At 52.0% G+C, this 13,728-nt stretch overlaps 1 protein-coding gene across 1 annotated transcript in view; it reads right to left on the bottom strand.

The window, feature by feature from the left end:
• Positions 1 to 10,134: 10,134 nt before the first annotated feature.
• The window catches only part of LOC103250603 (cytochrome P450 4F22), a 29,151-nt gene continuing 25,557 nt past the window's right edge, over positions 10,135 to 13,728 (bottom strand). Inside the window, exons 10-13 of the mRNA XM_008049201.1 lie at positions 13,063 to 13,196; positions 11,642 to 11,706; positions 10,882 to 10,964; positions 10,135 to 10,356 (exon numbers count right to left, since the gene is read on the bottom strand). Of these exons, the coding sequence (XP_008047392.1) occupies positions 10,179 to 10,356; positions 10,882 to 10,964; positions 11,642 to 11,706; positions 13,063 to 13,196 (460 nt within the window). The 3' untranslated portion in view covers positions 10,135 to 10,178. The remainder of the gene's footprint in view (positions 10,357 to 10,881; positions 10,965 to 11,641; positions 11,707 to 13,062; positions 13,197 to 13,728) is intronic.

The following is a 13,728-nucleotide window of genomic DNA, read 5'->3' as shown; positions in this document are numbered from 1 at the left end:
TGGGCTCAGGCAATCCCCTCACCTCGGCCTCCCAAAGTGCTGGGATTATAGGCTTGAGCCACCATGCCCAGCAGATATATACATCTTAAGACATATATGGGGTATAGCTTAAAATAAACACATAAAGATAGATTAATTGATTGACTTTATTGGTTTTGTTTCCCTGAAGAACAGTAACCGATACAGAAGTGAAGTCTAATTTCCTGCTCCTTGAATCTGGACTGTCTCAGTGACTGCTGGCACTTCTGAGCCTCCTTTCAGGTCATTTGGAATACATACTCTGGGACCTATCTGCTATGTTAAGAGGAAGCCCAAGCATCCCTAGGGAGAGGACCTAAGTGAGAGAAATGAGACCCTCTTCACTCCTAGCCATGAGAGTCAGCCATCTTGGAAGTGGCTCTTCCAGCCTCAGACAAGCTGCCTGGGTTTATGCTGTGTAAAATAGAGAAAGCCATCCCTGTGAGCCCTATCCATTGTAAATTTGTGAGCCCACTAAAAGTTGTGCATCATTTTAACCCACCAAATATCCTGGTAGTTTATTATACAATAGATATAATAGATAACTAGAACAGTCACATTTCCCAATAAGTTTGAAATCCTGAAAGAAAAAAAAAATGTACTGGGCTGGGCGCAGTGGCTCACACCTATAATCCCAGCATTTTGGGAAACCGAGGTGAGAGGATTACCTGAGCCCACGGGTTTGAGCCCAACTTGGGCTCATCTCTACAATGAATCAAAAAATTAACTGGGCTTGGTAGCATACACCTGTAGTTCCAGTACTTGGAAGGCTGAGGCAGAAGGATCATCTAAGCCCGGCAGGTCGAGGCTGCGGTGGCTGTGAGTGTACCACTGTACTCCAGCCTGGGCAACAGAGTGAGACTCCAACTCAAAAAAAATAAAAATAAAAATTATAATAAAAACTAGGCCGGGTGTAGTGGCTCAAGCCTGTAATCCCAGCACTTTGAGACTGAGGCAAGAGAATTGCCTGAGTCCAGGGGTTTGAGACCAGCCTGGGAAACTTGGTGAGACCTCATCTTTACAATAAAGCAAAAAATTAGCCAGACGTGGTACATACCTGTTGTTCCAGCTACTTGGAAGGTTGAGGCGAAAGGATTGCCTGAGCCCAGCAGGTCGAGGCTGCGGTGGCTGGGAGTGTGCCACTGCACTACAGCCTGGGCAACAGAGTGAGACTCCAACTCAAAAAAAAAAAACCAACTCTACAATAAATCCAAAAACTAGCCGGGCTTGGTGGCACATGCTTGTAGGCTCAGCTACTTGGGAGGCTAAGGCAGAAGGATTGCCTGAGCCCAGCAGGTTGGGGCTGTGGTGGCCATGAGCGTGCCACTGCACTCTAGCCTGGGTGGCAGAGTGAGACTCTGACTAAAAAAAAAAAAAAAAAACTGGTTATATGTGCATAAATTTTGTATATACATTGAGGAATGTTCCTATATGCCTTTTTAAAAAATTTTAGACAGGGTCTCACTCTGTCACCAGGGGTTGGAGTGTAGTAACATGATCTTAGGCTCAGACTAATCTTTCTGCTTCAGCCTTCCGAGTAGCTAGGACTATAGGTGTGTGTCACCACACCCAGTTAATTCTGTGAATTTTTTTTGGTGAGGCAAGGTCTCACTCTGTTGCCCAGGCTGGTCTTGAACTCTTCCCAGGCTCAAGCAATCCTCTTGTCTCAGCCTCCCAAAGTGCTGGATTACAGGCATGGGCCACCACACCTGGCTTACAATTTTTAAAAACTAAAAAAAAAAAAAAAATCATACCAGACTGCTGGGCTGTGGGTGGAAAGCAGAAACAAAATGTGTAAGAATTTTCCTTTTAAATTTCTACACTTACAACATATTCCCTGTTAATTCCATGTCCTTTAGCAGGGAGGGGGCTCTCAGGAGAGGAGCCAGTGCCAGGCTTGGGGTCAAAGCCAGGTTCTGCTACTGTCCATCTGTGTGACCTTGGGCAAGGGACTTGCCTTCTCTGAACCTCACATTCCCCACTGGTGAAAAGGGTATAATGAGGTCAGGTGTGGTGGCTCAAGCCTGTAAACCCAGCACTTTGGGAGGCCAAGGCGAGAGAATTGCCTGAGACCATGGGTTTGAGACCACCCTGGGAGACTTGGCAAGATCTCGTCTCTACAATAAATCAAAAAATCAGCCAGGCATGGTGGTGCGTGCCTTAGTTCCAGCTACTTCCTGAGGCGAAGGATCGCCTGAGCCCAGCAGGTCGAGGCTGCGGTGGCCGTGAGCATGCCACTGCACTCTAGCCTGGACGACACAGTGAGACTCTGACTCAAAAAATTAAAAAAAAAAAAAGAATTTAACTGCCAGTTGATTCTTTGGGAGGTGACCCTGGGATACACCAATAGGACAGTGGAGAAATCAGGCAGAATAGAGAACACAGCAGTTAAAGGGACCTTTATCAAGGGAGGTCCAGCTGTGAAGAGCCAGGGCCCAGCACTGCCTGCTACTTCTGAAGACAGCATAGACCAGGCTCCGTGGCTTAGCCTGTAATCCCAGCTCTTTGGGAGGCTGAGGCAAGTGAATTGCCTCAGCCCGTGGGTTCAAGACCTGCCTGGGCAACTGGGTGAGACCTCGTCTCCACAATAAATCAAAAATCTAGGCCGGGCTCCGTGGCTCAGCCTGTAATCCCGTGCTTTGGGAGACCGAGGTGAATGAATTGCCTGAGCCCGAGGGTTCAAGACCCGCCTGGGCAACTTGGCGAGACCTCATCTCTACAATAAATAAAAAAATCAGCCGGGCGTGGTAGCATGTGCCTGTAATTCCGGCTACTTGTAAGGCTGAGGTGGAAGGATCGCGGAGCCCAGCAAGTCGAGGCTGCGGTGGCCGGAAGCGGCCACTGCATTCCAGTCTGGGCGACTGAGTGAGACTCTAACTCAAAAAAAAAAAAAGACAGCATAGATCATGCAGCTCAGATTCATCCCACCAGAGTGAGGAGCTGGGCTATTTACCCACCAGTACCCCCAGACATGACTCAGGGTTCTTCCAAGAGCATTTCTCCAGAATGTCTCTCTGCACTGCAAGGGTCAGACCTGGGAACAGAGGCGGGGGGGCTCTGATGGCAGCTCTGGGGATGAGCAGAAGCACAGTTGAGTGCGCACAGCTTCGGTCACCCAGTAACTCTAACACACACACATGCACACACCACACAAACACCAGCTCAGCATAAGTACACACACACACATGCGTGCACGCACAGCCACACACACACACACACACACACACACACACACACACACACACTTATATCCACATGCGGTCACACACAGCCACCCAAACCCATAGGCAGTCACACAGAGCCATCCAAAAGTGTGCGCCCGCCTGTTGTCTCTGAAGCGTCCAGCAGAGGGAGGCTTCTTCACACTCCAGGGGAGGGGGCCCCGCAGCAGCAGCGAGGACCCAGCCTGGGTGTGTTTTGAGGACACTTCCTGGTGGCCCCGTGGGCCACCATCTCCCCTCCTCCTTCTCATGCATACGCCCTCATGACCTTTAGCGGAAACTCAAGCATGCATCTCAAGCATAATCATGGAAAATCCACAGGACTAGGGAAACTGGAGGTGCAGAGGGGAGCAACCACGTGACCCGGGCCGCCGCTAGGAAAGGACGGAGAGCCCAGTGTTGAACCCACATATGTCCCACTGCCAAAGCCCAATGCTTTGGTTTTTGGTTTTTGGGTTTTTTTAAGTTGGAGTCTCACTCTGTCGCCCAGACTGGAGTGCAATGGCCGCTCCCGGCCACCGCAGCCTCGACCTGCTGGACTCCGCGATCCTTCTGCCTCAGCCTTCCGAGTAGCTGGAACTACAGGCGCGCACTAGCACACCCGGCTGATTTTTTATTTATTGTGGAGATGAGGTCTCGCCAAGTTGCCCAGGTGGGTCTTGAACCCGCGGGCTCAGGCAATCCACTCACTTCAGCTTCAGCGTGGGATTACAAACTGAGCCACCGAGCCCGGCTTGGTTTTGGTTTTGGTTCTGAGTCGAAGTCTCACTCTGTCACCCAGGCTGAAGTGAAGTGGCACGTTGACCGTCACCGCAGCCTCAGCCTGCTGGGCTCAGCCATCCTTCTGCCTCAGCCTTCCGAGTAGCTGGAACTACAGGTGTTCACCAGCATGCCTGGCTAATTTTGATTTATTGGAGAGACGAAGTCTCACCAGTTGCCCAGGCTGGTCTCGAACCCATGGGCTCAGGCAATTGTATCACCTCTACCTCCCAAAGTGCTGGAATTACAGGCCTCAGCCACCGCGCCGGCCTTTTTTTTTTTCGCCAGTGGATGGTGGGGTCCCACCGATGGGGACCAGGAGGTGTATGGTGGGTGATGCGCTCTTGGACATCTCGATCGGGGATGGAGGTGTGGGAGAGGCAGCATCTACAAGAGCCAGTGGAAGGTCTAGGACCATCTATTTCCCTTTCAGCCTGGGATCACCTGGAACTGGGGGGTTCTGGCCGACGATCCCAGCATGTGCCACCTGGGGACGCCCCAGGACACACACCACTGCAGCTGCCTCCAGCCTGGCTGGCCCAGCTTTGACTTACCTCCTCCTTGCTCCCCTCCCACCATCTCTCCTCCCCGAGCCTTACCCCTGTTGACACCCCCCTTCTCAGCAAGGGGACAGGCCAGGGACCCAAACCAGGGAGCCTGAGGGATGGGGCTGTAAAGGACCCCCGCTGGGGTCCTATCCTAAGAATATCTTTGTAGGACCTTGGTAAGTTACTTTACCCTGGAGGACCATTCCCACCTCTGTTAGATGGGATAATAAAAAGTGATCTCTGATCTCTGATCACTTTTTATTAATAAAATAAAATAATAAAATAATAAAAAGTGATCTCGGTGGCTCAGCCTGTAATCCCGCGCCTTGGGAGGCTGAGGTGAGTGGACTGCCTCAGCCCGCGGGTTCGAGACCCACCTGGGCAACTTGATGAGACCTCATCTCCACAATAAATCAAAAGTTAGCCAGGCATGGTAGCACGTGTCTGTAGTTCCAGCTACTTGGAAGGCTGAGGCGGAAGGATCGCCAGAGCCTAGCAGGGCGAGGCTGCAGTAGCCAGGAGTGGCCACTGCACTCCAGTCTGGGAGACAGAGTGAGACTCCAACTCAAAAAAAAAAAAAAAGTGATCTCTAGCTGGGTGTGGTGGGTCAAGCCTGTAATCCCAGCACTTTGGAAGGCCAAGGAGGGAGGATTGCTTGAACCCAGGTGTTCAAGACCAGCCCAGGTAACATGGCAAAACCTCATGTCTACAAAAAACAAAAATTTGAGCCAGGCATGGGGGCATACATCTGTAGTCTCAGCTATTTGGGAGGCTGAGGTGACAGATCTCCTGAGCCTAGTAGGCTGTGGTGTGAGCCATGATCATGCCACGGCATTCCAGCCTGGGCAACAGAGTGAGACCCCGACTCAAACAAAAAATAAAATTAATTAGTTAAAAAGTGATCTCATAAATTAGTGTGAAGATTAAACAAGATTATATGGGAAGAGTACACAGGAACACTCAACTTTAAAAAAACTCTCTGTTGTTATATTAACTTTGGAGACTGCTAGCGCTTGATCCTTCAGCCCTTACTCCATATCCACACATGTCTGGGAGATCTCATGATCTCATTCCGTCTTGGGCTTTCTTTTAAAGACAAGGTCTCGGCCGTGCTCGGTGGCTCAGCCTGTAATCTCGTGCTTTGGGAGGCCGAGGCGAGTGGATTGCCTGAGCCCGCAGATTCGAGACCCACCTGGGCAACTTGGCGAGACCTCATCTCCACAATAAATCAAAAATTAGCCGGGCCTGGTAGCGCGTGCCTGTAATTCCAGCTACTTGGAAGGCTGAGGCGGAAGGATCGCTGGAGCCCAGCAGGTCGAGGCTGTGGTGGCCGGGAGCGGCCATTGCACTCCAGTCTGGGCGAGAGTGAGACTCCAACTCAAAATAAATAAATAAATAATAAAGATGAGGTCTCACTCTGTTGTCCAGGCTGTAGCACAGTAGCTTGATCATAGCTTACTACAGCCTTGACCTCCTGGGCTCAAGCGATCTTCCTGCCTCAGCCTCCCCAGTAGCTGGGACTGCAGGGTCATGATGCATGCCTATATATATATATATATATATTTTTTTTTTTTTTTCCAATTTTTTTTAGAGATGACGATGTCTGGCTCCTTTTCCCAGGCTGGTCTCGAACTCATGGCCTCAAGTGATCCTCCCACGTCAGCCTCTCAAAGTGTTGGGATTACAGCCATCGGCTACCATGCCCAGCCTAGTCTTAGAGCTTTAAACAACATCTAAACATTAAGGCTTCCCAGATACACATCCCCAACCCAGAACTCTCTCCTGAATTGGAGAACTGTCTATATGCCTGACATCCTCAACTCCTCCCACTGAAACTGACCTCTTATCCTCACTCCCCCCCCAAAAAATTTACTTCACCCAGCATTCCCATGTCAGCTGATGGAAGTCCTATCTTTCCAGGTGCTTAAGCCCATGACTAGAGTCTTCCATTCTCCAGAACCCTACATGTGAGCCAGTGGCAAACCTGACCGCATTGGCTCCTTATTGGAAAAAATCACTTCTTACCAGAATCCAGTCACCCCTTATCATCTCTATAGCCCTCTATGTGGATGGAGCCATCATCATGTCTCACCTGGACAAATATTGTCACCCCAGCTGATCTCCCTTGTCTCACACAGACTGTGTTCAACACAGTAGTCAGCCAGACGTGGAGGCTCACGCTTGTAACCCTAGCATTTTTGGAAGCCGAGCCAGGAGGACTACTTCAAGATCAGCCTGGACAACATAGCAAGGTCTCATCTCTACCACAAATTAAAAAAAATTAGCTGAGCATGGTGATGTGCACCTCTAGTCTGAGCTACTTGGGAGGCTGAGGCAGAAGGATCGTCTGAGCCCAGGAGGTCAAGGTTGTGGTGAGCCATGATCACGTCATTGCACTGCAGCCTGGATGACAGAGTGAGACCCCAACTCAAAAAAAAAACCAAAAACATAGTAGCTAAAGTTCATATGACAAATCTCATCCCTCTGCTCAGAACTCCCCATTTCTCTCACAATAAAAGTCAAAATTCTTACAGTAACCTCAAGCCCCTGTGTGAATTTACTTCTTTTTTTGTTTTTTATAGGCGGGATCTCACTCTGTTTCACAAGTAGGAGTGCAGTGGCATGATTATAGCTCTCTGCAGCCTTCAACACCTGGATTCAAGAGATCCTCACACCTTAGTCTCCCGAGTAGCTGGGACTACAGGCAAAATTCATCCCCTTGAATTTTCTTATTCATTTATCATCTGTCTTCCCCTCTAGATGTCAATATGCAAGGGTTGAAGAGTGCCTGGCTCATGGGGAATGCTTGAGAAATACTTGTTGAATTAAGCAGGACACTGTGGCTCACGCCTATAATCCCAGTACTTTGGGAGACAGAAGTGACAGGATTGCCTGAGCTCCAGTGTTCAAGAGCAGCTTGGGCAACACAGGGAGACCTCATCTCTACAATAAATCAAAAAAATTAGCTGGGTGTGGTGGTGCACACCTGTGGCTGCAGCTAATTGAAAAGCTGAGGTGGAAGGATCGCCTGAGCCCAGCAGGCTGAGGCCGTGGTGAGCCAGAATCGTGCCACTGCACTCCAGCCAGGGTGACAGACTGAGACTCTGACTCAAAAAATATATATATTTGTTTAATAACATTACTAGCCGGGCTCGATGGCTCAGCCTGTAATCCCATGCCTTCGGGAGGCTGAGGTGAGTGGATTGCCTGAGCCCGCGGGTTTGAGACCCGCCTGGGCAGGCGAGACCTCATCTCTACAGTAAATCAAAAAATTAGCCGGGTGTGGTAGCACACGCCTGTAATTCCAGCTACTCGGAAGGCTGCGGCGGAAGGATCGCCGGAGCCCAGCAGGTCGAGGCTGCGGTGGCCGGGAGTGGCCACTGCACTCCAGTCTGGGCAACAGAATGAGACTCCAACTCAAAAAAAAAAAAAAAAATTAGCTGGGCGTGCTGGTGAACACCTGTAGTTCCAGCTACTTGGAAGGCTGAGGCGGAAGGATCACCGGAGCCCAACAGGTTGAGGCCGTGGTGGCCGAGAGCGGCCACTGCACTCCAGTCTGAGTGACAGAGTGAGAATCCAACTCAAAATAATAATAATAATGATAATAATATTACAATAGACATTGTCATTGCTCCACCATCAAGTTCCCCAAGCCAAAGACCTGGACATCACCCTTACTGATCTTTGCCTCAGCTGGGCTCAGGCAATCCTTCCACTTCAGTCTTTCAATTAGCTGGAGCCACAGGTGTGCACCACCACACCCAGCTAATTTTTTTGATTTATTGTAGAGAGGAAGTCTCCCTATGTTGCCCAAGTTGCTCTCAAACCCTCACCTCAGCATCCATGGCTAGATGGTCATCCCAATCCAAGCCCTACCTCAACCTCAGCTTCCCTCTTCCCACAGGTTCCAAAAGGGGGAGGGAAGCAGCTTGGTTCGAGAGCAGCTCGAACCTCCCTGCCAGCCTCAGATCTGACTATGCCTTGTCCTGTCCCTGCTCACACAACCTCCATCGCTCCCTATTGCCCCAGCATTACGCCTGTGCATTTGGCCCATGTCTACCCTCCTTGCCCATTCTGTTCCCACTTCCCAGATCCAACTGCCCAGCCCTCGAATGCATCCAGGGCATTTGCAGATACTATTCCTTCTGCCCGGAATGCTCTTTCCTCCCCTTGTCACCCACTCAACTCTTCTCATACTGTAGGGTCAGAGAAGTTCTCCCTGACCTATGCCTCAACCGCCATATTCACTCAGTTCCAAGGGATTCTTGTTTGGAGCACTTGTCAAGGGTTTGGTGCTGTTTTGTCTTGTTTTGCTTTGTTTTGTTTCGAGTCAGGGTCTCACTCTATCACCCAGACTGGAGTGCAGTGGCATGATCATGGCTCATGGCAACCTCAACTTCCTGGGTTTGGGCGATCTTCCACCCCAGTCTCCCGAGTAGCTGGGACTATGGGCATGCACCACCATGCCTAGCTAATTTTTTACTTTTTTTTTAAATTTTTCACAGCGATGAGATCTCACTAGGTTGCGCAGGTTGTTTTCGAATCCTGGGCTCAAGCAAAACCTTCCTGCATCAACCTCCCAAAGTGCTGGGATTATAGGTGTGAGCCACCCTACCAGCCTACAGGTTGCAAATAACCATTTACACGTGGAATTGTGTGTCCAACATCTTTTCTCCACCTTCTGTGAAGGCAGGAATTGTGCCTGTCTGTGCTCCTGGCCCAGTGCCGGCAGACAATTAACATGTGATTTGTTGACAAAATAAATGAATGCACAAACTGTCCCCCAAAAAATCTAAGTTTATGTCCTAGGACAAATGGTCACCCAGCCTCCCAGCCCACAGCTTCCCTCAGTTGCTTCACAACTGCCCAGAGCCCCTCATTCCCATCCTGGGCTCCAGGTGTAAGGGTCTGGCTGAGTTAGAGGGTGGAGGGTGTGGGATGACTGCCTCCTTTGCTTTTATTCTACAAAAATCAGAACACTCAGCAAAGGGCCTTCGGCAAGGGAGGAAGGGAGGGGCTTGCGAGGGTCTGGGTTTACAAAACAACAACAAAAGCAAACAGCTAGATCCCTGGGATGGAGCCTGACCCCTGAGCAGTCCGCCCACATGAGCTGAGGGCCTCAGGAAGGTGACGTCCCGGTTCAGGGATCTGACCTCAGGCTTCAGCTTCCAATTCCCTCCATTTAGAAGCCAGCTGTGGCCAGCCCGTAGGGAGTGGGTGCTGAGTCAGAGAGGTGAGTCTTAGGTCCTCAGAAGATTGGGAGGGCGGGGCCTGAGTACCCAGATCCTGGGGGCGTGGCCTGAGCTCAAGGGGCGTGGCCGAGCCTGGTCCCTCAAGTTGGACAGGGGCGGAGACTCAGGGGGCGGAACCTAACCCTCAAGGGGCGGGATCAGACACTCAGGGGGTGGAGCCTTGCCTCGAGGGGCGTGGCCAGCACCATCAGGCTGCTCAACCGCGGAACCTGGTCAGCCAGGCGCAGAGCCTGGATTTTGAGGGAAGTGGTCGATGCCCTTAGGATCTTGGGGCGGGGCCTGGGCCCACGAGGGCCGGGCCCTGGCCCCCCCACTGGGCGGAGTGTGGGTCTCTCTGGGCGGGGCCTGGTCCCCCAGGGTCTGCAGGGGCGCGCCGGCGCTCAGGCCCGCGGAGGCAGCGGCTCCACGTTGAGCCAGATGCCGTTCTCCGTACGCAGGATGAGCTCCGGCTTCCGCCGCACCTTGCGCGTTCGGTCCACACTCAGGCGAAAGCGCAGCAGCGTTAGCGCCACCGCCACGCGCATCTCCGCCATGGCGAAACTCTGTCCGATGCAGTTCCTGAAGGACAGAGGACGGGGCTCAGGCCCAGCTGCTGTGTGAGCGGGGGTCCCTGGGCCTCACCTGCCTCGTCTCGAAAATGAGGCAAACCTCCCGGGCTGGGTGAAGGTTCAAATGAGACCCCACGAATTGCTACATTAATGAGAACTTGGGGTCGGGTGTCTGCATGCTGGCGCAGCCGCTTGCTCGCTGTAGGTCCTGGGTAAGGGACCTCCCTTCTGTCTCAGTTGCCTCATCTGTAACACGGGAACGATGGCGTCATAGAGCCAGCCAAGGGGAGCATGTGAGTCCAGAACTCAAGGCCTGGCACGCAGTAGGTGCTCAATATCTAGGGATGTGATTGCAGAGTCTGATTTGGGGGGCCTCCTGGTGCATTAGGGTGGGGGGTGCAGAAAGGAACACCTGAGAAAGATGTTGGAAAGGACACCTGGGTGGGACGTGGTCTCTGCTCCTGACGGGCACATGACCTTCCACTGGCTTGTTCCTCCCACACCTGACTTGGACCCGGGGAAATAGAGGAGTTACCTGGGTCCTGCCGAGAAGGGCACATAGGCCAGTGGGGAGCGCTGCTGTGGATTGTCCGGGTCGAAGCGGTAGGGGTTGTACACCTAGGCAGGAACAGCCTGGGGGTGAGTTTTGGGGCTAGCCCAGCCATCCAGCCTGGCCGCCTCCCTCATCCTCTGGGTCCAGTGCAGCTAGATGGAGAGCAGCAGCTCAGGGCCACCTCTCTCATTCCACCCTATATTCACCACCTCCTTCTGTTGTTCAGGCCCTACAGGGCCTTTTCCTACCCCAGGGCCTTTGCATGTGCTGTTTTCTCTGCCTGGAACACACATCTGCCTGCTGTTTAAACCCCATGGGTCTCAGCTCAAGCATCTCTTCCTCCATAAGGTCTGTCCTGACCACATAAGTTAAAGTACCCCCCACCCACTGGGTCTTATTGATTTTGTGCACGTGTCAATACCAAAAATGGCTTTATTTACTTGCATATTGTTTTCCCTCCAAATGTGAGCTCCGTGAGGGCAAAGACAGTATCATCCTCTGTCCTCTGTGCCCAGCACAGGGTCTGGCACACAGTAGGTGCTCAGAACCTAATGTGTTGACTGAATGCATTAACAAGAAGTGGGTGGATAAATGGGAGGGAAGGGACACTGAGGCCCTGCAACCAGCCATGCTGTCTGGCTCTCTGAGGGTTCTCTGAGGGAGTGGAGGCCCTGCTGTCCCAGGGTTGCACCTGCTGGAGAGAAGGGAGCTGAGGGCAAGGAGGGCTGGGACAGGAGCTCACCTTGGAATCGGGCCACACCATGGGGTTGTGGTGGGTTCCATAGATGCTGACCAAACAGATGATTCCTGGAGGGACAGATGGAGTCAGTGGGGCCAAAGGGAGCCAGATTCTGCTCCAGAAGCATCCCTGTGTCTCCCTGGAGCCATGAGGTTCCTATGAGCCATTGGCCACTATTTCCTGTTCATCCTTCTCGGAAAAATTCTGCTGCCTTATCCACGCCCCTGCCTCTCTCTAAGACAGTGGTTCCCAACCTTTTTGGCTGGTTTCGTGGCAGACAATTTTTCCACAGATTGGAGCGTGAGGGGTGGGATGTGGGATGTGTTGCCAAATCTCATTGCTAATGTTAATCTGTATTTGCAGCTGTTCCCCAGTGCTAGCATCACTGCCTCAGCTACACCTCAAATAGATTCTCAGGCATTCGAGTCTCATAAAGAGAGTGTAACCTAGATCCCTCACATGCACAGTTCAAAATAGAGTTCGCGCTCCTATGAGAACTGAATGCCACCGCTGATCTGACAGAAGACAGAGTGCAGGCGGTAATATGAGCAATGGGGAGAAGCTGTAAATACAGATGAAACTTCGCTTGCTGACCCACCACTCACCTCCTGCTGTGTGGCCCAATTCCTAACAGGCCATATACTGGTACCATTTCATGGTCGGGGGGTTGGGAACCCCTACCCTAAAAGGACTCCATCATCTTCTTTCTGGCTGTTATGCTAGCCACACAGGGCTCTTTCTCACTCACATATCTGACATTGCTCCTCCTCAGCCCAAGCACCTCTCTTGGCTCCCTACTGCCCTCAGGATCAAGTTCAGGCACCACCACCTGGTATTCAAGGCCTTTCACAATTGCACCCTGAGACTCTACTCCATAAGCAGGCTCATACTTGCGCTTACAATCTACAAGGCACAGCAACCATGTTCCCTCCTCCAGGCAGCCCTTCCTGCATTCCTCCCCAGATAGAGCCATTTCTCCATATTTGAGCTGTTCCAGGTTATGTCTCTCCCTTTAACCCATTCCTGATCCCATGTGTCTGGGAATATCTGTGCCCTGCTGTATCTCCTCCCAGAAGGGGCAACAGTCAAAGTCTAGGCATGGGGATGAGGCCTCTGGGGGGCCTCAGCATCACCCAGGACAAGGCTTGGTCTCTAGGGAATATCTGGCAACTGAATGAAACTGACTCTCCCCTATCTGTACACTCACAGGGCCAACCCTGTCACACTGTCTCCTTCCTTCCCACCTGGACTCACCCACCTCTGCCTCAGTTTCCCCCTCACCCAGGAAGCAGCAGGCACATAAAGAGCTCCCTCGGCTACAGGGATAGTGCACCTGGGGCAGGCATGGCCAGACCCCCATGGGCCACAGAGCAGCCCCATGCACAGGGACAGTGCACCAGCAGGCAGGGACACACAGCAGGCACCTTTGGGGATGATGCGCCCATCCGGGAGCTTGATGTCCTCTGTGCAGCGGCGAGAGACAAGAGTCACAGGTGGAAACTGGCGCAGGCTCTCCTTGATGCACATAGTGATGAAGGGCAGCTGAGTCAGGTCATCCCTGGGGAGAAGGGCATGGTGACTCAAGGCCAGCCCACAGTGACAACCCCCACCCCTGAACACACACACACTCAGGAGCAGCTGGGCAGGAATCCAGTCCAGGATTTCAGACTTGCCCCAACTTCCACCATGTGCTGCACTCTGCACTAACACTTAGGATGCAAATGACCTGAGCAGCTGGGGGTGGTGGCTCACACCTATAATCCCAGCACTTTGTGAGGCCTAGGTGAGAGGATTGCCTGAGCCCATGGTTGGAGACCAGCCTGGACAACATGGCAAGACCTCATCTCTACAATAAATCAAGAAAAATTAGCCGGACTTGGTGCCACGTGCCTATGGTTCCAGCTACTTCACTGAGGTGAAAATATTGCCTGAGCCCAGGTCAAGACTGTGGTGGCCATGAGCATGTCATTGCACTCCAACTGGGCTAAGGAGTCTCCAATTCAATACAAAACCAAAACAAATTAAATGACCTGAGCACTGACCAATCAAAACCTCCCTGGCACTGGGGCCCCTGCTGGGCCCAGCATTAA

This window comes from Carlito syrichta, unplaced genomic scaffold, assembly GCF_000164805.1.
Source record: "Carlito syrichta isolate Samal-C Ts95f unplaced genomic scaffold, Tarsius_syrichta-2.0.1 Scaffold130696, whole genome shotgun sequence".
In the NCBI taxonomy this organism is placed as follows: domain Eukaryota; kingdom Metazoa; phylum Chordata; class Mammalia; order Primates; family Tarsiidae; genus Carlito; species Carlito syrichta.
This window is presented reverse-complemented; position numbering and strand designations above follow the sequence as displayed.